Genomic DNA, 27,230 nt, shown 5'->3' with positions numbered 1-27,230 from the left:
GAATTGCCCTGAAAAAATTCGCCAAGAGAACATCAATAACCTTGTTGCCTACAAGAACATGAGCAAAGCGGAAGCAGCCCTGCATTACCCACACCCGAAACAACGCACAAACACACACTCCCAGATTGTCATCTCAAACAGATACACCGCTCTTGATGATGAGAGCGATGATGATTTCCCCACCCTCGAGGAAGCTAGTCGCACCAAAAAGACCAAAAAGCAACGACGAGCACAAATACCAATCCACGAAGCACCAATCACATCCACACCAACTGCATACAATAACAACATTAGCGACGAAGAAGAAGAGCACAACCAGAAACGTGACACACGGAAAAATCGACATGAAGGGAAAACATCAACCCGACAGCAACCATCAACAAGCAAGCAACATAACATGCAAAATTCAAGACAACATGAACCATCAACATCACAGTCCACACAACACCAAAACCCCACAAAACGAGACAGACATGCTCTCTCTTCCAGCAATGAAGAAGCACCCAAACGACAACGTCAATCCCAGGTAAGTACAAATAATACTAACACAACTAATCCCTCAATTGGAAAAAATGATAACACCACAAATGAGCGCACAGACAAAGACCGAAACACACGGACGAACACACACAATAATTCTTCTCAAAATTATCAACCAAGCACATCTACAAATGTATTGCCCACAAAAAATTTTTCTCCACAGCAAAATATCGCCACAAAACCAAACAATTATACATATGCAAATGCATTGACTGATTCTGAGAACCATGAAAGGCTCAGAACTCAGCATCAAAATATTTTACAAACTGATATATCTACACAAAATGATACAAATACAATTCTTGAAGATTATGTTGATACAGGAGAAGATACCGACATGAAACAATTAGACGAAGACTTCTGACTCGCTCATAACACTTCATATACAAACAATGAAGATTCTCCCGGTGTTGGTGGTTCTTTGGGGTCTGGGCAACCATTTGCACAAGATGTGAATGAGGGTTCTGGCTCTTTGGATCCGCCTGCGACGGTGAGACCTTACAACAATATAAATAATACAGAAAATGATAACACTACAGCAAACAATAACCACAATAATAACACTAATCAATTAAACCCCCCACAACATCACAATATTATACAATGGAATTCAAATGGATATTACCACAAATTTCCTGAAATCAAAATAATTAAAAATACCCACAACCCCCTAATTTTTTGCCTCCAAGAAACACATGCAACAAGAAATAACCCACCCAAATTAAGAGGCTACAATTGTTTTTATAAATGCTATGAAGATAATTTAAAAGCTAGTGGAGGAGTTGCAATACTGGTTAAAGAAACCATTGATAGTAAAGAAATTAATCTAAATACCACCCTCCAAGCAGTGGCTGTTGAAATAATTTTCCCATTTAAATTAACAATTTGCAATATTTATATACAACCCCAATTTAAGCTTAAAAAACAATTTGATAAACTCATAGAACAACTGCCTAAACCTTATATGATTTTAGGAGATGTGAACGCAAAAAATCCCCTATGGGGTGGATCCCAATTAGACCCTCGAGGAAAAATAATTGAAGAATCAATTGATAAATATGATCTCACTATCCTAAATAATCAACAACCAACACATTTGACTATAGCAACCGGAGTTTTTAGTGCAATTGACCTATCTGTCATTAGCAGCGAAGTAGCAGCCAACCTAGAATGGAATACCCTAGATGATTTCCATGGGAGTGACCATGTTCCTATCCAGATAAAATTCTTGGATTCACTGTTTCTTGAATCGAGAAGGGCGAAATGGAAAATAAAAGAAGCGAACTGGAATGTTTTTAAAGAAGACTTGATAGGGATTGAAATGACAGGCAACAATACATCTGAAATCGTAAGTAATTTTTCTAACCAAATAATAAATGTAGCCATGAAAACTATCCCTCAAACTAAAACAACACCATACCGTCCTCCTAATCCTTGGTTTAATAAAGAACTTAAGGCGACAAAAAAGAATAGAAATAGAGCTCTTAAAAAATATAAAAAGAGTTTAAGAGAGGGAGCCCCTGATGAATCCTATTTAATTGAATATAAAAAATTTAAAGCTAAAATGCAAAGAGATTGTCGTAAAGAAATGAAAGCTTGCTGGGAAAAATATGTGTCCACAATAAACCCCAATACACCTGTAACAAAAGTTTGGAATACCATTCAAAAAATTTCTGGAAAATTTAAATCCTCACAAATATATTTACTTAAAAAAGATAATAATGATATAACAAATCCTCAAGAAATATGCAATGAACTAGCAAGCGCATTTGCAGAAAATTCAAGTAACGAAAACTACCCACTAAATTTTCTTTTACATAAAGAAGAACATGAATCAGAACCTCCCATAATTGATCTAAACTATAATGCTCCCTATAATATTCCTTTTTCTCCTGAAGAATTAGATAGAGTCCTCCAAGAAGTTAAAGGAAGTAGCCCTGGCCCTGACCTAATTCATTATGAAATGATAAAAAATTTAAATCCTAGTTCCCTTAAAGAACTACTAAAAATTTATAATTACATGTGGACACATAATGAATTTCCATCTTCATGGAGAGAAGCCTTTGTTGTACCAGTGTTGAAACCCAATAAAGACAAAACAGACACAAATAGCTATAGACCGATCTCCCTCACTTCATGCTTATGTAAAATTATTGAACGAATGGTAAATCATAGACTAGTATGGCATCTTGAAACTAATAACTTACTATCACCATACCAATCTGGTTTTCGTAAATGCCACTCAACCCTTGATCATTTAGTTAGATTAGAAAGTGAAATTCAAGAAGCCTTTGCTAGAAACGAACATTTAGTAGCAGTCTTTTTCGATCTTAAAAAAGCATACGACATGACATGGCCAAGAGGTGTAGTAGACAATATTATGAGCCTAGGAATTAATGGAAATATGGCATCCTTTATAAATAATTTCTTAACAAATAGAAAAATCAGTGTAATAATGGGAAACAATGTCTCAGAGAAAGTCGATCTAGATAATTCTGTCCCACAAGGGTCAGTACTATCTGTCACCCTCTTTTTAATTTATATAAACAAGATTTTTGAATACATTCCCTCCCCTATTACTGGACTTTTATATGCTGACGATCTTGTCATCTTTTATAGAGCGAATGATATAGGACTTATAGAGGAAAAAATGCAAATAGCAATTAGGTCACTGGAACGATGGTCAAAAAGCTCAGGACTCGAATTTTCTCATGAAAAAACTAAAGTCGTACATTTTTGCAAATCAAGAAAACCCCACAGTGATCCTATCCTCACCCTATATAATAACATTCTCCCAGTTGTAGATGAACACAAATTTCTTGGATTAATTTTTGACAAAAAACTAGAATGGAAAACCCACATTAGTCAATTAAAAGCAAAATGTAATAAGTCCCTAAACATAATCAAAAGCGTATCCCACAAAGAATGGGGGGGCAATCGAAAAAATCTATTAAAAATATTTAACGCATTAGTCCTAAGCAAACTAGATTACGGTTCTATAGTGTACGCTTCTGCCAATAACAAAATCCTTGGAATGCTTAATTCAACTTATCACGCAGGTATTAGACTCAGTACAGGAGCATTCCGCACTAGTCCCGTAAATAGTATACTTGTAGAAGCAGGAAAATGTCCTCTTAGTTATCGTAGAAATATTCTCAACATTAAATACGGGTTTAAAATCCTAGAATTAAATAATCATGCTAATAACTCAATATACAATTCTATTGACACCAGAAAAGAATATAAATCCGCAGCTAAAAGATTTCACAATTATATAATCCGAAAATTACCAGATTTTAATGATATCCCTAAAAGAAATACCCTACAAGTAAATCCATACAAACCTGATATTAAAATCGACAGGTCTCTGCAAATAACAAATAAACAAAATATGTCACCTATACAAATGAAAATCTATTTCTCTGAACTTCTTTCAACCAAATATTCATCACATTCCCATTATTACACTGACGGTTCTAAAACTGAGTCTGCCACAGGATTTGCTGTGATTAAGGATCATAATAATATAGCTCAATTTCAAATATCAAAACACAGCTCTGTTTTTACAGCAGAAGCATATGCTATACTGGAAGCGGTCAATCACGCAATCCTGAACGTAGATAATGCAGTCGTTATTTTTTCAGATTCCCTAAGTGTTATTCAATCTATGACCAATTACAACAACAAAAGATCACCAATCATATCAAAGGCAATAGAACTGATCGAGGGATCATCCATCAATTTCACGATTTGTTGGGTACCATCACATGTAGGCATTGCTGGAAATGAGACAGTAGACGAACTAGCAAGAAATAGCAGGGAGACATCAACACAACACATTCCCACAGCTAAGGATTTGGCTAACACTGCAGTAGACAACATTAAAGACGAATGGACCCAACAATGGAAAAGAACAAGAGGAGACAAACTGGGCGAAATAAAGGAGGAAACATCTAGTTGGTCAACATCAGAAAGGTCAAACAGGAAAGAAGAAGTTGTACTATGCAGGCTCAGGATAGGACATTCTTTTTTGACACATGGTCACCTTTTCGAAAGGGAGACAAGGACAACAACACCAACATGCGACACCTGTAATGAAGAAATCACCATAAATCACATTCTAACAAACTGCACAAAATACAATAACCTAAGACAGAAATACAAAATAAAAAATAACACAAAAACAATACTTAACGATAATATTGATAATGTAAATAACTTGATGAAATTTATAAAAGAAACAGATATATACTCAAAACTATAAAAAACACATAACAACAGAATTATTATAATGTATCATACACAGGGGAATCATCAGTAATGATGGCAACCCCTTTATTAACCAAATAAATAAATAATAACTTTTGAACGGTTGTTAAGTACAAAATAAGATTTCATTCTTATATCATTTTAATTGTTCCACAATTTAACTCCCGGAAAATACATTTTAGTTTTTCGGAACAAAAAAATATCCCGAAATATGTAAAACTTTTTAAAGAAAAAATCACAATTTAGTAGAAAATATCCATAATATTTCCCTTAAAGTATTATTTTCTACTTTTTGTGAAGCATTTCTGTCTACAAGTTATGCAACAATACATCACTTATACCGAAATCTAAGGCAATACATTAAAAACGCATAAATATAAAGCACCTTTATTGTATATACATACATACATATAAAAGCATGGCCATGGTTGGAATATGCATTAAATTCCTCGTGTTTCTTTTCCAACAATTTCCTTTTGAAATACCACATTGAGACACAATGACAATGGAAATCTAATAAATTCCTAGAGAGAGTATCCCTTCCCCTCTCGAACCGAAAGGGTGCACACTGGGCAGGAAAGGAGGTGCTGGGCGAAACGGAAAAATCTCATGAGAAGGAAGTGGGTGAGTGGAATGAACCGACGCGTCAATAAAAGTCATTTTTTTCTCTTCTTTCTCGCACCCCTGCCGCAACTTGCGAAAATGCCTTTGCCATTCTCCACATGAATACAGAGCAGAAATGTTGTCACAAAAGAATTTCAATATGTTTTCCAACCCAATGGAAATGACTCTGAATAGCACCCAGAGAGTGCGAGGGCAAAAACAATAGCATGATCTATCATCTACCACAGATAAATTCCACCGCATTTATTTCCTTGGATTTTTTTTCCTATATATGTACTTTCCAACGCACCAAAGAAGCTTAAAGCTTTCGCGTGCTTGCACTAAAGGGGCGAGTAGTAGCACGAGGGTATAGCGGGGGGGGGGCAATAGTAGGGGTTTAGTTGGCCGAAAATTGGCACATTTTCGCCCAAGGAAATGCGAGAATATTTTCCGACAAAGCTTTTGCCAACAGAAACTTTGCACCACACTCTTCGAAAAAAAATTGGGGGACGTTGGGGTGTTATAATGAAAAATTCTCTCGGGGGCAGAAAAAACATTGGTCCGGAATGAAAAGTACACAACCTGAAGTGAAAATACTTAAAGAAGAAAATTGGAGTGAAATTAAATATTTGCAACTTTTTCAATTCATTCCTGCGTGCGTGGAAATAGAAAAGAATCTTTACCCCAAAAAAAAAGAAGCTCTTTTGAGAAAGAATGTGCTGTTCTCCATTTTTGAGAAACTGGAGATGGAAAAAGGAAAAAGCTCCTGCGAGAACTTTTAATTTTTTTTCTCTTTTACCTGTGCTGTACTTAGCAATTCATGGAATTTTCAAAGGAATTACTTTTATTGTTGAAAATCAAGTAGATATACTATCTCATTTATGGCTTCAAAAGTGACACAGGGTGCATTTATATAAAGATTAAGGTAGAGAAAATAGTTTTAGACGAGAAGGAAAGACTTTATTTTCAAACAGAATTGAATACAACTGATGTTTTGTGCTACATCGAGAAAGCTTGAATTAAGATCCAAGAAGGGTGGTTTTGTTGAAGTTCTATTCTATGTGGATTGGATTTCTAAAGGTGTGTTGCGAATTTATTTCATAAAGACAAGAAAACTTTATAAAGAATTTTTTTTTTTAATCATAAAACTAAAAAACAGCTCAAATAATTTAAATCTTCAATATCGTTCTAAAAGATTCTAAGTAAAGAAAAAAGAACTCTCCATACGGTGTTGAGAATGCCAAAAGAATTCACTCTAATAAAAGAGGATCCTATTTAAGTAGTTTTGTAAATGTGATTAAAATAATCTAAATTAAACGAATAATACCCAACCACATATCTTTCTTCCACTGCTAACTTTCCATTCTTCTCCAGCAAGTAATGCAAATTCTAAATGTGCAAAAAATAAGTTGAATTTGAATTGCATAAACTAGCTAATAAAAGCGCATCTAACAATACCATTTGCACTGTCCTTTGTACGAAGTAAGAGTAACTCAGGCGAAACTAAGTGCATCCTTTTGAGTATAACCCTCCGGTGTGAATAGAAAAATAAAGTAGAATTACTCAATTATCAATTGTACATGATGAGAGAGGGGACAATTGAATTACGTGGAATTGTCTGAAATGTTCCCCATCTTTCACATACTTTTGCACCCGCATTGATGGCAAAAGTGTTGTACAGGAGAAGATAGCAAAGAGTGAAGAGTGTTAATGATATTTCTCCTGACTGAAGCATGAAGGTACAAAAAAAAGAGCACATCCCCGGCAAACATGAAAACGTATTATCACCCAGGACGCCTTTTTTTGTGAAGCTCACTTGCCAGGAAAAATCCTATATACCTGTGGGAGGAAGCTGCGAGTGCATTGAAATCAGCGGCGGTGTGTGAAATAACGAAACTGGCGCCATAGAATGCTTTCACACGATCATGGAATAGCATTGATGATGCGTTCCCTGGGAATGAGGGGCCCAGGGTGGTTTTGTGCATGAGTGAGAAAACAAAACGGATTTGCTGTGTTCAAATTACCAAAGCTCATGGATTTAATGTTGAGGCAGGGGTGAGGGGAGGGGGTGTGATTTGAGTCAACCAACCCCCACACTCCCCACCTCTTGAGAATGTCTTGAAGCTCACATGGCAGAATATTATCTGCAACATGGGGAGAGAGTTGTATTACACAGCATTTTGTCCTTATTGCTGTGTTTTACAGGATTTCAGGTGCTAAAAGGAAAGTTTCTGCTGAATTTTTGTCTAAAAGTTGTGGATGAAGCGAATTTCTTGGCTATTGGAATTGTCGCACATTGTAAGCCCCGGGAAATGCGAGCATGGATGCGAGGATTTTCGATTTTAGCACATTGTGAACCAACAAGCGTCCACAAAGATAATTCTCAAAGAGATGGTCCTTCCGAGAAAGTTCCTAGAATCTGTTGATTTTCATTTTGTTAGGAAATTGTGTGTATTGTATTAGCAATAAAATTAGAGAAATTTGCATTGAAATGTAAGCACTTCTGCTTCGAAAAACGTAAGATTAAGCATAAATAAAGAATTTCTAATTTAAAAAAAAACCTAATTCTTATATTTTACATAATGTCCTTTAATAAGCCTTTTAACATTGACTCAGTCATTTCAATTTAGTCCGAAAAGCTTTACATATTAAGGATATTCCAAATCTCTTCTTTTGATTCTAGTCAATTTCGAGCAAAATCAAAATTTTAATCGGCTGAATAAGGGGTTTAAAAAATTCTATCTAGCCTCAATTTATACATTTAATAGTCTTGCCAGTAAATCCCATAAATCATTGATTAATTTTTTTCTTTCGATTTTCTATCTTGATGACATTGCCCCTGGTCTAGAAAATCCCTTTTGCCTCCGAAAAACTTTCTTCCTGAACGAATTTCATTTAAATTTTCCGCCCTTCAGCACCTTCCGCCAGAGCTGTCCCCGTAACATCCTTCTGTCGTGTTCTTCTCTCGTTTAATTAACACTTTTCACGCATATTCATGAAAAAACCCACCCCCCGTACCACTGCTGACAGAAGTTACAGGATGGAAGGGAGAGACTGTGAGCGATTCTGAGTTGGATTGAAGGCTCATGCATCGATGATCAAAGACACAGCGCAATGCTTCGTCCCTAATGTATACATAATTACCATTAAAATTGCAAGACAAAGGGACGAATGATGTGAGGCTGGTGGAGACACAAATTGCCTTCTGAGGCTCACATTTTTTATCATCCTACCCACCCCCTGCCCCTTTTTTTCATCCCTCAAAAAGTTATATTGCAATTTCCTTATTACAGTGCTATCTTCTTGTGCTTTGCCGTGTTTCTTTCTTGAAACATTTTCTCCATGTTGAATTAAAATTCTTCCTAAAGACCATCGTCTCCCCAGCCACCCGTCTAACGATCGCACAACTTCCCTTTTTTAATGTTAACCTGAAATAGTCTTACCCAGTTGTTGAAAAGTTCACCACGTTCACCGTCATTTTTAACCACTATTGAGCACCAAAGTTAAATAACTTGCTGGCACACTGGTGGGGAAAGATATAGAAAATACATTGAAAAGGAAGTGGTTGGTACATCGCTTTGCAAATAGACAAATTCATTAAACAGTCTATGTAATCAATCGTTTTCTTCCCTTTTTACTCTCCGAGAAATTCCATCAATATTTTAGAGTTTAATTACTTTGGTTTGTTTTCCAGTGTTCTTCCGTCGAATCTCCTTCAGCACTGCCATTCAATTTTACATCGTCATTGCATATGCAAGGAGTTGTGCGGGGGTGGGTAGAGGGTGGGTGGCGAGAATGAAAAAGGAGAGAAATTCCAATTTAAATTTATTTCACAAGACAAATTCACACACAAGAAACCCCATCGTACCCCCACCATCACTGTGTGTGAAATTTTCCAGCACCCAGGCAGCTTCATCTTAAAGCCATGACTATTTGAGGTGCAGAGATTACAGCAAAAGCACCAATTTCCATCGCAATTTCAACCACATGTGTTGCGTTCATATGCAATTTCGGTGGCACTTGAGGGCCTTCTGAATCCATTAAGACTAATGTAAGAATCTCTGTGGGATTTTCCTTGAATTTCCAGTCATGGATTCTGATGAGAATTTCTCCACAAAGACACAGCCGCATACACCATCCTCCCCGACAATACTATACTTTCATGCTAAATTGAATACAACTCTCTTTGATATGGGTTAACATACAGACAGAGGGAGATTTCTTGTGAAATAACACACTGCAATCACTAACTTTTCAATATTTAGCTTTATATTGTTCCACTGGACATGTTATGTGCCTAATTAAATGCTCAAGTTTTCTCGTTTGAGACTCTTGATTGCAGAAATCTTGGAATTTTGAATTAATTAAATCTCCTTCCAAGAATTGAGCTTTATTTAAATATACCTCCTTCAATAAAATTCACTTTAAAAATATCAAAGTTAAGGAAAAGCTCAGAAATCAAATTTTCCATTGAAATAAACTGAATGTTCAATTGACGGACAAAAAATCTATTAGAAGAAATGATCGACAAATTTCGGATTTTTTTCAGCGATAAATAAAAAGCTCCGAGAGGGGCTAAAAGCTATACATATATGGGAAAAATGCATTTCCCCAGAGTATATACTTAAGTGGACAAATTGAAAAATGAATTAAACGAAAATAGTCAATTTTCTCATTCATTTTGAATTTTAAGAAACATAGGTACTACATTCTAGACTCTCCTTTGATGGCATTTTGTTCTTGCTTCGGCAGAACATATACTAAATTGATGGCATTTCACGTGCAACAGCCAATGTTCCTTTGAATTAATGAAAAAGTGCATGAGTTCACGAACGTTCGATTGGTCATACTAAAATATTTGTTTAGACGCTACAGAAGTTACATGAACTACCAGCACTATCTATATCTACTTGTTGTACATAGAAAATAAATCAGGTAGCTTTTGCACTATATTTATTAAGGGGCCATGAAATGGATTTTCTATTTCACTAGCTTGCTCCTAATTTAATTTATTACCAAAGTTTCTGACTAATTTTCCTCTTGTTTCAATGATTTAGCGAAATTTTTTAAATAATTTTTCCATAAACATTTTAAACTTTTGGAAAATCTTTTCGGTTTATTTGCATATCTGAGTTCTAATTTAAAGTATTAAAAAAAAGAATCACAGCTAAAATATTGATGGTATGGCTATGATGAAGTTAGTCACGGAAGGGCTTCGGAAAAGCTCGGACAAACGCATTTCCCATTGAGATATGAAAAAGTTTTCCGAGAGAAAGTTATAGGACAGGAAATTTTCAATAAAACTGTTCCATTTGGAATTTTGTATCATATGGAAAAGAGCTTCACGGGCTACAGAGAAATCATTTTATTCAAAAGCATATATTTTCATCACTCCTCTTGAATTTTTATAAAGTTTTTCAAGACAGAGTTTTGAGATTCTTGATAGTCTCTTGATAGTTTTTTTTTAATTCCTGGTAACTATATTATTCTTATTTTAATAAAATAAATTTTTAAGAGTTCTTTTGAACTATTTTCAGCTAAATTTTCTAAAGGAAATTTAATTTACAATTTGAATTTATTTCAATTTTATTCTTTTCCAACGAATTTAAATAAACATTTTGATTCATATTCCACGAATTTGATGCTATTGAACAAATAAACAAAATAGATATTTATATTCGAAAAAAAACTGAAGTTTTTTCCTGCATTTTTCATTGGAAATATATAGACGTGCAAAAAGGATTAAATGAAAATAAACCATATACCAAAAAAACAATATTAATTTACTTATTTTATTTGCTATTTGAAGTTACAGTGTCGGCTACAAAATGTCTGATGCTTGTACAATTATTTTGAAATTTTATTCCTATGTGAAAAAACAAGCTTTGCAAAAAAAACTCGTAAAATATTTTACGTATTCCATTGAGTTTTTCTGCAATGTAGATACTTGAGCTCCTTTTATTGCTGCAGTGTTGAATTTTTCCACGTAGTGCAGTGAAAAAAAAATGAGCAGGATAAATATGTATTTGTATAGGTTGTATCGATTAATCATTGTGTTTTGGGGCAGATTGTGTCATCAACTGATTAAAGTGTTAATTTGATTTTGCGACATAAAATGAATTTAAAATATTTATTTTCCATTTCCCCGGAAACTTCAAAGGGGAAAAATTTTATTGGCAAACGAGACACGTGAGTGAACAATGTTCACAATCACGGGTAGAATTTTGGTATTTCCAGGTGAAATGGTGTATAGTACAATTGATGATTTGAGGGACATAAATTTTGCATCAACACATTTATGCGGAATTTGTTGCCTTTTCCACCTCACTGCACCTCGAGTGGTGCGAGGGTTATTCAATAAAGCATCCATTATGTTGCGCTCTCTCCCTCTCCCTACATAGTGTCACCCACACTCTGCACCTCTTCTGATATGGCGAAGAGGGATGAAAGGGGAGGAAGTGGTGACTGGCAAAATTCACCCAACAAACTTGTAAATACATCTTGAAGTTTATCCCTTGATGCTAACATGCTCCGGGAAGAGGATAAAAGGACAAAAAAGTGCACTTCACAGAGTCCCTAAAGAGAGTCGCGGAAGTATATTTTCTCTTGGGGGCGGCTACAAGGGGTGGTGGTGAGAAGCTTATATATACCCAGCAATTTGCTCAATTACAGTACTGTGAGACAAGAAGTTGCGCGCACCATCGTACGTTTTGCAAATGCAAAGCGACATGTGATTGAGGAAAGAAGGGCTCCCAAGATGGTTGAATTGGATAAATTTTGAATATGAATATTTTGGCACTTTTCACTCTCTTCGTCAGCGCACCGTGGAGTTTTCCTCGCAGACACAGCATAGCGTCGTGTAGTGCATGCCGAAGTTGCATTTGCATTCTGAACGATGGTGGCATATGTAAAAAGGAAAATGCAAGGAAGAGAGTTATACTACATATACTTTGCTATATACAATGCAAGAAAATTCCTTGCTGAGGGAGGAAAAGCATGGTATATTATATAATTTATCATGTAGAACGTGTTTTCGGTGAATAAGTGTATACACTTCCACCTCTATTTCATTTTATTCCCCACTTCCTCTCACTCACTCTCTGCATGTTTATTGCAATCCGAAAATATTTCTTCGGTTACTGTCATGAGGAATGCGATATTGCTATATGAGGCAGAGGGAGGATACTGTACTGACCATCCCCAACCTGACACCATCCACACTGTATCAAGTCATGCATGAATATCTTTCGGATATCTTCAATTATTTCCCCACACGACAGCACACAAGTTGCGAAGGAGTGGGATACAAGTAATTTGAATTTTTCTCCCAAATGCTAAAGTGATGGAAATCTCCTTGGAATGCCGGAGACTTGATTCTGGAATTCAATTCCAACACACTTCCCATTTCTATCGCATTGCTTTCTAAAGGGAAAATCATCCCAAAAGACATTGCCCAAATTCAAGCTCAAAACTTTCCATTTAAATTGATATTTTGGATTAAAAAAATATTTCTTCAAATTTTTTATATGTTTTCCATTGATTATTAACAAAGAAAATAGATTGAAGAAAACTGGAGAAAATTGTTAATTTTTTCGCGTCCAATAATCTCTTTAGTCTTTAATATTCTTCATTTAATTGATTTTTAAAAATTTATTAACCTTCCGTATACTGTGACCGAAACACTTACGCGCATTACTATTGGGGTAGGTGACCGACCCCATAGAATTTTTCGCAAAAAAGCAAATTCATTCTGTCAACTGAGCTTTAATTGACTCCTTGGTACTCCCTAAGAAGTCTTTTGTTCATTTTAGAAAACAAAAATAAATTTTAATGAATTTTTTGATGATTTTTGCAATGGTTTTTTGAGGTTAGAATCTTCTAGAAAGAGCCAAAGATTGAAAAAGCGAAGAGAAAATGGAATAAATTTGACCGTTACACCAATTTTTGAATTCCCTCTTCTTACATTTTTGTTAATAACTTTTTTTCTGGTGGTCGGATTGACCTCAAATTTTTACACAATCTTCTCAGATAACCAAGGAACTTATTTCCAGAAACTTGGTTCTATATCTCTAAGAACTAAGACGTAATAGTTCGAAATATAGCTCTGGGATCGGTCACCTACCCCTCACAGTATACGGAGGGTTAAAAGCAATTAAGCAATTAAGCCCATCTTTTTGTGTAAATGAAAATTAAATTTAAAATACAAATAATGAAGAAAAAACGAATTTTTCATAAAACTTAGCATAAAAGTCCACTCTGGAAGTCGTCGCGACACCCAGAGAGTACTGTCCAAAGGCAAAAACCTATTAATTCCTGACAAAGGGTGGGCAATGTCATATCCACATCCCCTTTCTCCATATACCAACTCCACATGGCATCTTGAAAAAGAAGCTGTCGCACTACCGACAACTAACAAACTGAATGCAATTTCATCGCATGAAACTTGGTGATTTTGTCGTACGATACGTTCTCGCAATGGACTAAATAAATAGTTAATTTTTCAGCCCGATGCGGGAGGACATTGCAGATAGTTTTATGGGGGACAGAGAGTGCCAAAAAGTTTGCATTCATTTTTAATTCGATTCACATAATTAAACGCTTTGGGTGTACGAGAAGTTGCTCACTTTTGGTGTTGCTCCACCGAGCAATGTGACACCATGACAGTGATAGATCATTGTAATTCGTTTCTATCTTACACCATCTAACACTTGAAAAATTTTCTCAAGTAAAGAAGAAATTTTGCGCCGAACAACGCGCGCACTAAACAGAATCTCTCAAGCAAAGAGTATGGTACTTGAGATGATGAGGAAGCGCAAAGAATTTTCCTACAAATTTTGCGCCTTGTCATGATTTAAATATTAATTACAATGCATAATGATGGGTATACGAAGGGGCCCCAAGAGATGCGGGGGTGGTTTTCGTTTACATTTGCGAGGGTGACTTTTCTAGAAAAATTTTTCACGAAATATGACTGTACAAATTCTTCTATTAGGCTTCCTTTTCAAAATGAAAAGCATTTAACAAACAAACCCGATAAAGATTCCTTGAGTATGTTGAAGATTTTTTTTTTTACAAATCTTATCTCTCTCCTCTTTAAACATGCATTGGTGGTATCATGAACAGACTATAAGCATTGAGAATTTTTTTTTAATTATATTTTAGGAACGTTCTTGATATGGTAAAAAATTAAAATTTAATATAAGAGAATAGGAATTTTACTTTGTATATAATGTGAACTTAAAAGAATAACAAACATTTGAGAAAAAAAAGTGTTCAAAACTATTTCCTTTTTAATTTCCTTTCAAAACCCAATTTTTAATCCATAAACTTTTTATTTCAACCAGAATTTATCCTTGTAATTATTGTAATTCTATGGAAGACTGCGCCACAATTTAGCTTTTCAGTTCATAATAATATAAATCAATTTATGTACGGTATAAAAATGTTGAGTAATTTAGGAACATAATACATGTGCATGCAATTGAGCAGAGAAATCAATAACATGGAGTCACTCAAGTATACAGTACAGTACACACACAAGAAGAAAATCCAAGAATTGAGAATCTCTTGAATGGAAGAGTGACGTAAGTTGGTGGTGAAAGTGTTCTAAATCCAAATCGTTTGGCGCCACAGTGCCTGTGGGGTTCGCGTGACTCAAAGCTATTAACCACTCGACTAGACGAAATCACCCCCCACAAACCATCCCCTCACATGAGCACTGGTGATTCCGCATCAGGACAAAGAACACACAACCTGGAAGATTCAGCGGCGTCACCAAAAGCATCCACATGCCGTAAATTTTCGCGTGAAATGAGAAGAAAGAATCGGAAATTAGAGAATCTGTTCAGCACCTTCATTAAATTCACAATCGTACTAAATCACGCGCTCTTTTCCCCAGAAATACCACCAAAATGTGAATTTATCTACGTTCTGTGTGAGCATTTTAAAACCATCACCATGTAATTCCACTTGTGTTTTGTATTTTATTAATGAGTATACTGATAGTGGCTTCATTAGTGAGTACTTACTGGGAGGTATTATACGTGGAAAATTTCGATGAGCTTATATCTATTTTTAGGGTAGGGGAGATCGGGGTAAAAATAGTCATTTTGGAATTTTCAAATGCCAATTTCTCCCAAAATATAAATCGGAAAAATCGGAAAAAATTAGGGTGGAAAGCCTTAACAAACTATAATTTTTGACAGTAATTTGGAGGTTATCCGATCAGTACTTTAGGAGTTAAAAATGAAAATAGATTTTTGGCCAATTTCCCAAACTTTTGCGTATTGAGAAAAACGCGTTTTCCGAAGTTTTCCTTCAGCAATTTTCCAATCTGATATTTTTTCTCACTAGCTGGGTTACTACAGAAAACATTGCCAAGGTGTATTCTTCAATAACTTTTAATGATTTTTCTCTACAATTTTTTGAATCAAAACATACCCCTTGGGGTAGATCTAGTCATCCCATGTAAATCATATGGGAGATCGAAATTTTTGGCATATTTTCTATTCATTTGTTGCAAAATGGCGTGTTTGAGAAAATCGCAAAATTCTCTGTTTTAGTGCGTATAAAAGTGAAATTCCTTGTCGCGGATCAAAAGGTGAGAAGTTTAGCTATCAACTACTATCAATCTCTCAGGTGGAAAATCATTGGAAATGTCGGAAAATTCGACCGACTTTATTTAGCCAACTGGTGACTATATTTACCCGCCGCGTCAAAAAAAAGTCAGAAGCGGAAGGGTTTAGGAAAAGCTCGAAAACTCATATTTCCCGTGGAGATAGAGAAAAGTGGTCTGAGACAAAGTTGTAGGCCAGGAAATTTCCTATAAGAATGACCTATCGAGGAAATTTTCTTGCCCTTGGGGAATCCTGCAGATAAGGATTTATGCAAATTGACTATTTTTACCCCGGTCTCCCCTATAAAATTTCCAAAGTTTTCATGAATTTACTGAAGAGCCCCAAAATGGATAAAAAAAAACTAATTTGTTTAACCACTGATTTTATTGATTTTTTTTTTTCAAAACAGAGAATTAATTTTTTTATAAACTGAAACTTTAAAACGATCATTTTTCCTACATACAGACTGGGGAAAATCTGAATCATTCATATAATAAACTTCGGTAAAGACTCATACGATCTTAATCTCAGTTTTGAAAATATTTTCAACTCCCACGAAAAGTCCAGCTGAGTGAGAAAAAAATCTAAAATCTTCTCCTTTTCTTTCCAGACGTGTTACGAGATGGAACAGTACCTCAAAGACGAGCCGAAGCTGCAGTCCTACAAAAAACTCCCCACAGACCTCGACACACCGTGGGACCTCTTCACAGCACCCACCGTATCAGCATCATGGAAAGTAGTTGATCCACTGTGCTTAGATGAAATAAATCTGAGTGAACGACCCCTTGATTCCCTGTCTATGAGCTCAGCATCATCCGCGTGTTCAGGTGTGTCGTGGGATAGTTCGCTGAGTTGTGCGGTTGTTGTGAAGAAGGAGCGCCTGGACGATGAGTACGAAGACAATTCGGACGGGTGTGAGGAGCATCCGTGTAAGATGCTCCAAACGAAAACAGAGAGTGCCATTGAGCTGCGATTAGTCGCACGAACGGCCGATCAGACTGACCTGCTTCCCACGCTAACGCCCCCCTCGTCCCCGGAATCGGTGAGGAATAACGGAGCGTCGGAAGCAGAACTCGCCCTTCTGGGGCACCAAGGGATCCTGAGGGTATCCCCCAATGGTCACCTGCCGCGAAGTGCTCTTGTCCGGTTTACGGCCGCCGGGAAGAATGCCCTCAGTGTAGCACGGTTTATTCAGGTCAGCCAACGACTACCATCCGGCTCATCCACATCGCATCGTGCCACCAACTCCCCCAGTTCACCCACAGTCACAGGTAAAGTACTCCTGTCATGCATAACATACCCCAAAAAAATCCTGACATGCCACCCCCTCATGCTTTTCATGTTCTCAGCCTGGTCCATTTAGGGCAATGTCTCTCCAACGGGATTACCCATTTGCACTTCCTTCGCGATGACATATATCTCCCATTTTGCCATCAAGGCGGAGCAAAAAAAAGGATTGCACTTGCCAAGTGCTGAAGTGCTAAAAGGAGGGACGACGAATAAGCCATTCGACACTTTTCCAATGTTTGAGGAGCACTCATCCAAAGTGAGATTTGAGAGTTATGCAAAATCCAATTCCTTCGATTTCTCACCACACCGCCCCCACATTTCTTTCGGATTAGACATGAAAATCCCGTCTTGAAAGAGCTACTACTTTTTTCCTGAAGGAACATCCCTCATCCTTTTGGCATTCATTGCTTGGTGCTAAAATGTTTGCTTTTGCTTCTCTGCAAGATTTTCATGCACTCCCATGAATTTGGATCATCCACAAGGCGTTTAGAAGTGAAAATACATTTTCGTATTTTACTTATATTTTTTTAAAATAACATCAAACAGGATCTAAGTCAGGTTACCTAGAATCCAAGAATTCCTAAAGCATTAGAGTTTCTAAGAATGATTTTATGGGATTTTCAATCTTGGCATCTTTGAGAGAATTCTATCCTAAATTTATTTGAAAGATTTTCTAAGAAACCTAGATTTTCTTGAATTGACACATACAATAGTAAGTAAACTCCTTTTTTCGTATTCCTCGATATAACACAATGTAAAAACTTCAAGACAAGAAACTAATGCAGGAAGGATTCAGCTTGAAACAAAGCTTAAAATACAATCATCAAACATTTCAAGAGCTTGTCGAAACTTTGAGCTAGAAAATTTTGAAAATCCTTTTTTTGTGGGGTTTTAGTTAAAACCCAAAAGTAAAGTGATAAACTTTTCTCATTGTAAGCTCTATATATGGAACATTCATAGTAAAAATTTCCTTTCACTCAAAGAACTTTTAGGAGCGATAAAATGGAATGGCAAATTGTCTCCCTCTGGCCACTTTTCAAATCTTCATGACATTGATTGTTTGTCGTGGGAGGATGTCTCCCCACACACACGCCCCGGAATAAAGTTAAATTTATCTGCAATTCTAGCATGAACAAGGATTGAGAGGGGGATGGATTGCATAAAACCAAAATGAACATAGCATGGGGAGAAAAGTTTAACAGTCCATCCCAAAATGTGTCGTTATCCATCACCCAAAGCATTCAATTTAAATTGCTTTTTGCAGGAAAACATCACCAAAGACAACATGACCACAGTCCGGACTCGAAGCGTCGGATACACAAATGCCAATTTCTTGGTTGCAAGAAAGTATACACGAAAAGCTCACATCTGAAAGCTCACCAAAGAACACACACGGGTAAGTTTAATTGTCATGTTATCTAATGGTCATCTTATGTGTACAAAGAAGTTGATGGATTTTGCATAAAAGGAGCTTTAGGAGAGGGCAAAAACTGGACGATTCTATCATGAGACTCTTCCGGGAGAATTTTTAGCTGCATTACCTCAAAATATATTTGTAGATCTGAATAAACTTTTTATTGGTTGCATCGATAGGGATTCGAATAATTGAACAACTTTTCTAATAACATAAAAAGCACAATATGTACATAGAATACGAGAGGATAAGCTTGGTAAAATGAAGGGAAAAGTTAGAGGGAAAGATGATAGTTAATCCAAATTATACAGCATCTTGTGTGCTTCTAATTCGCCGTATTGATTGCCTCTGAATTGCTTCCAATTCCATTTCTCCTTTTACCCATTTTACCCTCATACACACGGTGTTCCAATTGAACTGCTCTAGACAAATTTTTAATTCCTCCCCCCCACCCCTAGGGAAATTCCCAAAAATGACTTCATCTTTGGACTTTATACAAAATAAATTGAAACAATAAATTCCTTCTCTAATCGTTATTAATGTTTGTGGATTTTGTGGCAGAAAAATAGACATGTTTTCATGTTAAAAAGAGCGCACAGAGAGATGCTTTCAAGCATTCGCCGTAGTTTATGCGAGAAGATGGGGAGCGAGAGGAAAAAGAAGAGGCCCAAGGGTTGATTGATGGATTCCCACAATCCACAAGACGAACACGAGCAGATATTTGATTTATTTGTACTTCATTAGTGGGATGGATCAAGTGTATTTCTTCCAACTAGGCAAATGTTTCATTTGCAGAGGCAAACTTCCGCTCGATAAACATACTTTGTGCCAATTGTTGTGCTCACTTCCAGCCCCTCTGATTCCAAAAACTTTCTCCACCATCGAAACTTTTCGTGTGCTTTACCCCGCAACCTCTACCCCAAAAGGCATTTAGTATGGCACTTTGTGAGGTGTCTGAATGTCAAATGATTGTGATTGCTTAAGGGATTAATTATTTTTTAATACCCCCTCACCCCATCCACACAACGTTTGAACTCCACACGTGTGATTCTGTTTTCCCATTCAGCATCCTCAAAGCGAGATGTTCAATTCAATTTAACATGAATGGTTGCCAAAGTTGTATCGCTCAGTCCTCATTCTTGCCATTTTAAATCTATATATACATATAATTCCATTCATGAGCGAATTATTTTGTTTTGGGGATTAACAAAATAAATCTTCTCTAAACTGTGTTGATTAACTTTTTGAATAAGAGCGGAAAGAAGTCACGCTCAGTGATAAATCGGGACCTTTGAGACTTTCTCTTTTGCCTTCTTGAACTTTGTAATGTTGAGTAATTCGGATTTTATCTCTAAATCAAGAGACGGATCTTTATTTGAAATTATGAAATTACCCCCTAATTGATCCTAATCTTTTTTTTGTAATCCTTAATTTATAACAATAAAAATTCATAATTGACGAACTAAAATAAAGCACAAAAAATGTGATGAAATATGGAAAATTATGGGAAAGCTTCAATACAAATTTAGACACTCTCTGAAATACTTCTTTACACGTGTCAATCAAACCAAGTCTTATCAACTTTTGCTCTGTTGAAGTTTATCTTGAAATTTCTTGATATTTGATCATTGAATTTGCCAGAACTATCGCGGAAATCCTCATAAAGGAACATAATATAGAACGTACTGTAGCTGGAGAAATTGGGGAAGAATGCAAGATGACAGGTACATTTGATGGGGGATACATGCGAGAACAACCTGTTGATTAATTTGATACACCCATCCATTCCTACCTTTCGAAAATTCTCTTTACATACCCAACATATTAAGTCAAACTATCTTTGGTAGGTTACTATCCAAAATTATATGCAAGACATAGTGTCGAGTGGGGGAGGGGTTGGGGTATATATGTATGTAGGTAGGTAGGGGATGATGAGTGGGTGAAATCCTCTATATTCACCCAAAATAATTGGAATAATTTACCTTGATAGAAATTCCATATTGCTCACTAAACTTTGTTCCAAAATAGAGGAGGGCATTCTTCAGATATCACATGCTTATATATTTCTCGTGGAAAATTTAAACCATGCCTGACAACTTTTTCATCACCCGAAATAGTTTAATCAGCAAAAATACTTGAGAATTTCGAGGGTTGAAGAGATTGTTTCCGTCGGTTTCCGTAGTAGTGCCCTCGTTTGTGCTTAAAACTCATTGGATTTTGTGGAATTCCGCTCCTTGAGCAGCTCTAAACTAAGACATTCCACGCGTTGCTTTTCCTTTATAGTGTAGGACGTACATAATATAGAAGCATATCCGTTACCTTCTTTATAGAACAGCATAACTCATAAACTCACCCCTTGGGAGTACTGTGTGCACACCTTTTAGCACTGTACATTTTTCCATGTCACTGGAAAAATAATTTCCATATTCGTGCCCTATCAGAGTGTACAACGCGTGCTACCCCTCTCTTATGAGACTTCCGGCGGGGCCCCTTAAAATCCTCAACCAAATGAATCCTTGGAAGACATTAAATTAAATTTTCGACAGAAGGTTTCGTCAAATATTGACCGAGGAGAAATTACAATAATGAAAAGAAATAATAGGAATAAAGCGGAGGAGAAGGAAGCAAAAGGAAAAGTTGACATACACAAATATTCCGCACGCGGCAATATCCCTTTTTCCTCCTGTGTTGACATGGTTATGAATTTTCCGCCCTTTGGGCTGCTTTTTCTCGCGCAAAATTTTCAACTTTGGCTTCTTGCAAACAATATATAAATCAACAAATAATTGTATTTGTATCGTTGACAAATTTCCAAAGATAATGTTTTAATTAAGTTGAGTAAATTCTATGATTATTCTCGCAAGGGATCTTTTTATTAAATTATTATAGCCAAACACCCACAGGAGTTGGGGATGTGAATTGTGATTGAATGGCCTTTACCCATGACCCCACAACACCATCCCACCCCCATTGTCTCATCACACAAGTCCCCGGGAAAACCCATCCACTGTGTGTGTGGGGGTGGATGACAATACTATATTCCAATCTGTAGCGATCCAGCCGCTTGATTGACGGTTTAATCATTTTGTAACAGCCACATATCAATAAACACGTCTCGAATGTCTGTCTTGATTTATAGGTCTCCTCACACCACCACCCCCACGCTCTATCAATAATTAACTCCACCATGGGCAATCTCGAGGAGATAAATTTCACATCAACAAGCAACATTTTCAATCCACTAAACACGCAGATATTCCACCCACACCCCCATTTGCTTGAAGAAACCCACCCATCACCCGGCACCACTTGGAAGTGTTTGCGATTTTATTGAACTCCAACTATGCGCATGAGTTAATTTTCATGATGCATAATCACATTATTAAAATGCTATCTAATATGAATTTCAAACCCTCCGTTACCAACAATGGGAATTTCATCTTCATGGCAGGTAATTAGGCTCGGTTCACGCGTTCACTCACAAAGAAAATTGATACCCATTTTGCGCAGGGAGTCTTAAGCTCAAATTAAAATTTATAATCCCCATTCCCAAAATACACACTTTACTATGTGTTACATTATATACTCCATCTTATTCTATTTTATTTTCCCCGAAAAAGGGACCCTCATGGTAAAAAAAATATAGCAACCACATGCATTCTTCATAAGCTTGTTGAATAATAAAGCTTTTGCGAGGTATAGCTCTTTAAAGCTCTCACAAAGCTTCTCTCAACACTTACAATCCGGATTAAATGGCATTTTTTTGGGGGTCTTCAGTTAATTTCCTGGAGAATTAAATCAATTTACAATTTCTCTACATGTACAGAATACCATAAATGTTTTACATTAAATTAAAATTAAAAAAAAAAACTTAAGACCTCTATGGACGATTATGAAATATTTAACGTGATTTTTGTGAAGCTTTCAAAAAAAAATCCTGAACCGTCTAATTAGTCGTGTGAGAAAGAAAATTAGGCGAATCTGGTCACAAATTAATTTTGTTTCTGTGGAATAAATGAAAATTCTTAATAAAATCTTTTCTCATTTTGGTTAAGAAAGCCCCAAAAATCCTCAAGAAAATCCAAAATGTTTACCCTCCTGGTGGGAATACAAAGAATTCCGGAAAATCCCACTTCTGATTAATACCAACTCATCCTTGTGCTAAATTAGTTTGGTGTTGTAATTCGGGATTAGCCTCATGCCCTCTCCTCTCCCCTTTAGTTGTGTGCTCACATTTGCCTGTGAGTATATGTATGTAAAACCAACCCCTGCCCCAAACAAAATTGAAGCCTTCTCTCTTGGAAGTTTCAATACCAAACGGAGCCAGTCAGTTGATTTGATGGCAAAATGTCGAGTAAATATACTTCTTATTTTAGATGTGGGACCCCACTCGTGCAATAATCCCCATGGTATTACCATGTAAAACCATGTCAGAATCATTAAAACTTGAGGAAGCATGTATTACCACCGGAGTTTATCTATCACTTTGAGCAAATTTCCGAAAACACCTTTTGCATATAGATTAGAAATTAGTCAAATTGGAGCCCGTCGGGGTGGCATCCCCCTTAATTTATATGTACATCCCCGCTTTTGGGAGCCGCAAATTTATTAAGTAGAGCTCAGTGGCTGTGGAATACAATAAAATTCACTCGTTATCGGCGGATGTACATATCATTTCCAGTGGCTGTGTATAACCACCCGTGTTGGTGGGGTGAGTGGGTGTTTTATTCGGTTCTGCGGGCAAATAGGGCGCCATTGTGCGGGGGTGGTTTGGGTGCACAGGGAGAGGAGAAACTTCGTCGCGTAAGACATTGTCATGTAAATGAGGATGACAACAAAAATGGAGGAAGTTGGGTGTGATGGGCGAATTGGAGTAAACGGAAGTGTCAATGGTGCACACTTTTCCAATTAGCGCGTCGTCTCCAATCTCTGCTACTGCTGCTGCTCCAGAGGAAAATTCAAATTAATAAAATGTCACTACAACTGCTGAAATCTCGCTATCATGCACAGCTCGCGCGTTCGCCTAATGATCAAAGTTGAAGAAAAGCGAATAAAGTTCATCATGTCTCAAAATTGCATTTCATCTCTCTTTTACATCGCGTGGATTCCGGGGACTCCATTCTGTCGCCCTGAAGTTATTTTATTAAAAATATTGATTTACGTCACTCCACTTTGACGCTACACCCCATTCCCCATCTACACATAGTTTATCACCCCCACCCTCTTTTCCGTTCTCGAAAAGCAAGGATTTGACGCTACACGATTGTTCTTATGTCGCATTGTTGAGACATTCTTCTGCGGAGAAAGTTGCGGAGAAGTGCAATTAATATAGCCACGGCTTCTTTTCAATTTTATTCCAATCTCATCATCGTATACAGGAAACTGGTATGGATTAGTGGAAAATTCATTTTCAATGCTTCAATAACAATATTTGAGTTTTGTAATTGATTTTGCTATACAACAACATCAGATGAGATTGTTCTCACAGCTGCTATATATTTTGGCTTCATTTGGTGGTCTACAATGTAAGCAGTTATCATCACGTTGTGCTTAAATAGTTCAGGTGGAAATTGAGAGCTTTCGGAGCTTTTCCGCATTTATGATTTAAAATATTATCTTTAATGACGCTAAACCCTGAAAACCTATCCATAATCTAAATATAATACCTAATATTTTAATACGAAAATTTTCAAAAAGGTCGACAATTACCAAACAAAAGTCAATCATAACGCGTCTAGTTATAAGAGTTGGTGTCCCACAACGTGTAGAAGTTTGTTTATGCGTTGTAATACTATTTGTGAGCAATATTAGTAGGCAAAGTTGAATTTTTTTGTGAAATTCAGCAATTTGATGCATAAAAACGGTCATATCTCTAGTTCTGTAACACCTACAGAAATTTCGTGACTAGTTTTGGAAAGATCTTGAAATAAGCTATAATTTGACATATATCTCAATGATTTTCAAGGTCACCTGTAGAACACAAAATGGCGGATTTTTGTTTCACAAAAAGAGTTTTTTGTATTTTTGATCCTGAAGAAATGGTTCTAGAGGTTTCTGATGTTCTAGAAAGTTGTAGATAATTGCAAAACCTTTAATTTGATACCAAATTGAGCAAAATCGGACAAACCGTTCAAGAGATATGACTCTTAGAACTTTTCAAATTCAAGAATTTTTCAAATGGCCATATCTTCTAAACGGCGACATAGATTTTCTTCATTTTCGGACTGGTAAAAGATATTGAGTCAGGCTACAACATATCTAAATTTAAAGGAAATCTATAACAGATGTTCGGAGATATAGCCCCTTAAAGTTAGGCAATTTTTGTTTTTGATTTTAGCGCCTCTTGCGGATGTTTTTGAAACTTGAAATGTTCTAGACAGTTGTAGGGCTTCTCAATACTTTTCATTTGATACCAAGATGGTCAAAATCGGTCAAGCCGTTCTCGAGATACATATATCGAAACAACACTTTTTGCATTAGGCCGCCATATTTGCTAAACCGCTTGACCGATTTTCAAGTATGAATTGTTGATGAAAACGTCTCACTGAGCACTACAACATACTAAAATTTCAGACCTCTAGCTATAAGGGAACTGATTGACGGTGTTTCAAAATGGCGGATGGCGGCCATTTTGAATTCTGAAAATGCAAAAAAATAAAATTTTACACCCACATTTCTATAGAAAACTTCAAACCGGAAGTCTCTATCTGTTACCGTTCTCGAGATATAAGGCAAAGTTTGGACCACCGGCCGGATCAAAAATTTTCCACCACCATTTTCGTAATATGGGATGTCTAAAACGTGCTCATAGTTTGAGCCCGATCTGAAGTGGTCGGTTTTTCCGACGATTACAATACTTGGTGTTGGCCACGAAGTGGAACACCAACTAATTTCAAAAAGTCTCTAGAAAACTCAAGAACTATTTTCTTCGTTCGAAAGCTCTAGCCCAATTTTAAAGAATTTCCAAAAAAAATTGATAAAAAAAAATCGTAAGTTCATTGGAAAGCTCTAAATTGTAGCTTTAAAGATTTGTTTTCCTGAAATTTTATAAATTTCTTTGAAACAAAATCAATCTATCAAACTTTATGGTTTCTTTTATGCAAAAGAAAACTTAAAATTTTCACCTCTAAGTAAATAAATCACTTCCGGGGGTGAGTAATTATGAAATTAGACGTAAACTCAATTTCAGTTATTTCCCAATTCATCTCATAAAGTGGCGTGGAAAAAAGGCCGGCGATGATGGTGAAAGCCTTAAAAAGAGCTATTTAGTCGCTGAACTCATTGTTAAGCAAAAATGACCCAATAAATCAATATTTACAAACATCTTGTAATATTTTGCCTCTGAATTCAGTGCCATAAATCACTGGGTGGGGGTGTGAGGGGCTGGTGAGGGGGTGTGTTGGAATTCGTTTTCACACACAATACCCAGAGCATAACTCTCAATACAAAAGTTATGTAGAGAGAGATAGGGAGGAGCGAGAGGGGTTTGTACGCGGGGGTGGCTTTAGCAAAAATATATGTAACATCGACACTGTGAAATTCTTCATTCAATACCTTTTTCGCAAGAGAAAAGTTGCCGGAAGAATGAGAAAGGATGTGTGTAGAGAATGCCGAATTGAAAATATTACCCGTGCCTTTATTCCTATATATGTATGTAAGGGACACCCACCTCCTGTTTTTAAAATAAAAATGGTGTATGGCTGGGGAGTGCCTCATCCTCTGATAGCTTTGAAGCGAATCAGGATGTTCTTCCTTATATTGCTCTCATTTTTTCTCTACCATTCTCGGGGAAGTTTCATAATTAAATTTTCGTTTAGGATGTCTCTGAACATAAAAAAATGCGTATGAATCTCTTTTAGTGTGCTGGCCTTCAGGTCCGTGTCGAATTGAATTCGTCTCCAATTCAATCGTATCGCCCCATGATAGCATTTTCTATGTCACATAGTTGTCTCTTTTTTTTCGGGTGAAAATGTTGCCAAAGAAGTGCCTCAACACTCTGTCAATACACTCCCATTTCGCGCATCGGATCGAATTACTCAACCCTCGACACTTCCACCCCCTTTTGGAACCGCAGGGGATGGAAAAATTATATGTGCGATGTTTCCAATGTGGTGTGTGTGTGTACATTAAATAAATGGAATTGCATTCGTGTCACGTTTCACATTTTTTTTAATCTAAATACTTCCCGCTGTAATATACCTTATTATCGACACGATCTACCACTCATGCCATAAATTGAGAATATTTCGCAAGAAAATATCTTCCTTCTCAAGTCATTTTGCGCGAGAAAGAAAATAATAAATCCCAAATGGCAAATATATATCATCAAAAATATGCTTTTTATTTTATTTTATTTATATAAAGTGTCTATTGATGACAAAGTTTTGTTTTTTGCTTTGTCAACTCTCTGAAGTTGAGTTATTATATTAAATTTTTTCGTGTAAAACGCACTCGTGTCACTTTATAAAATTTAGAGGAACTCACGTGTAAGTGAAAAC

General features: G+C 36.4%; 1 protein-coding gene across 1 annotated transcript in view; it reads left to right on the top strand.

The window, feature by feature from the left end:
• Positions 1-27,230, top strand: part of LOC129793279 (Krueppel-like factor 7) — a 223,268-nt gene that overhangs the window by 179,516 nt on the left and 16,522 nt on the right. Inside the window, exons 2-3 of the mRNA XM_055833112.1 lie at positions 16,639-17,299; positions 18,583-18,714. Coding sequence (XP_055689087.1) covers positions 16,639-17,299; positions 18,583-18,714 — 793 coding nt within the window. The remainder of the gene's footprint in view (positions 1-16,638; positions 17,300-18,582; positions 18,715-27,230) is intronic.

The sequence above is a fragment of the Lutzomyia longipalpis genome, chromosome 3 (assembly GCF_024334085.1).
Source record: "Lutzomyia longipalpis isolate SR_M1_2022 chromosome 3, ASM2433408v1".
Classification (NCBI taxonomy): domain Eukaryota; kingdom Metazoa; phylum Arthropoda; class Insecta; order Diptera; family Psychodidae; genus Lutzomyia; species Lutzomyia longipalpis.
This window is presented reverse-complemented; position numbering and strand designations above follow the sequence as displayed.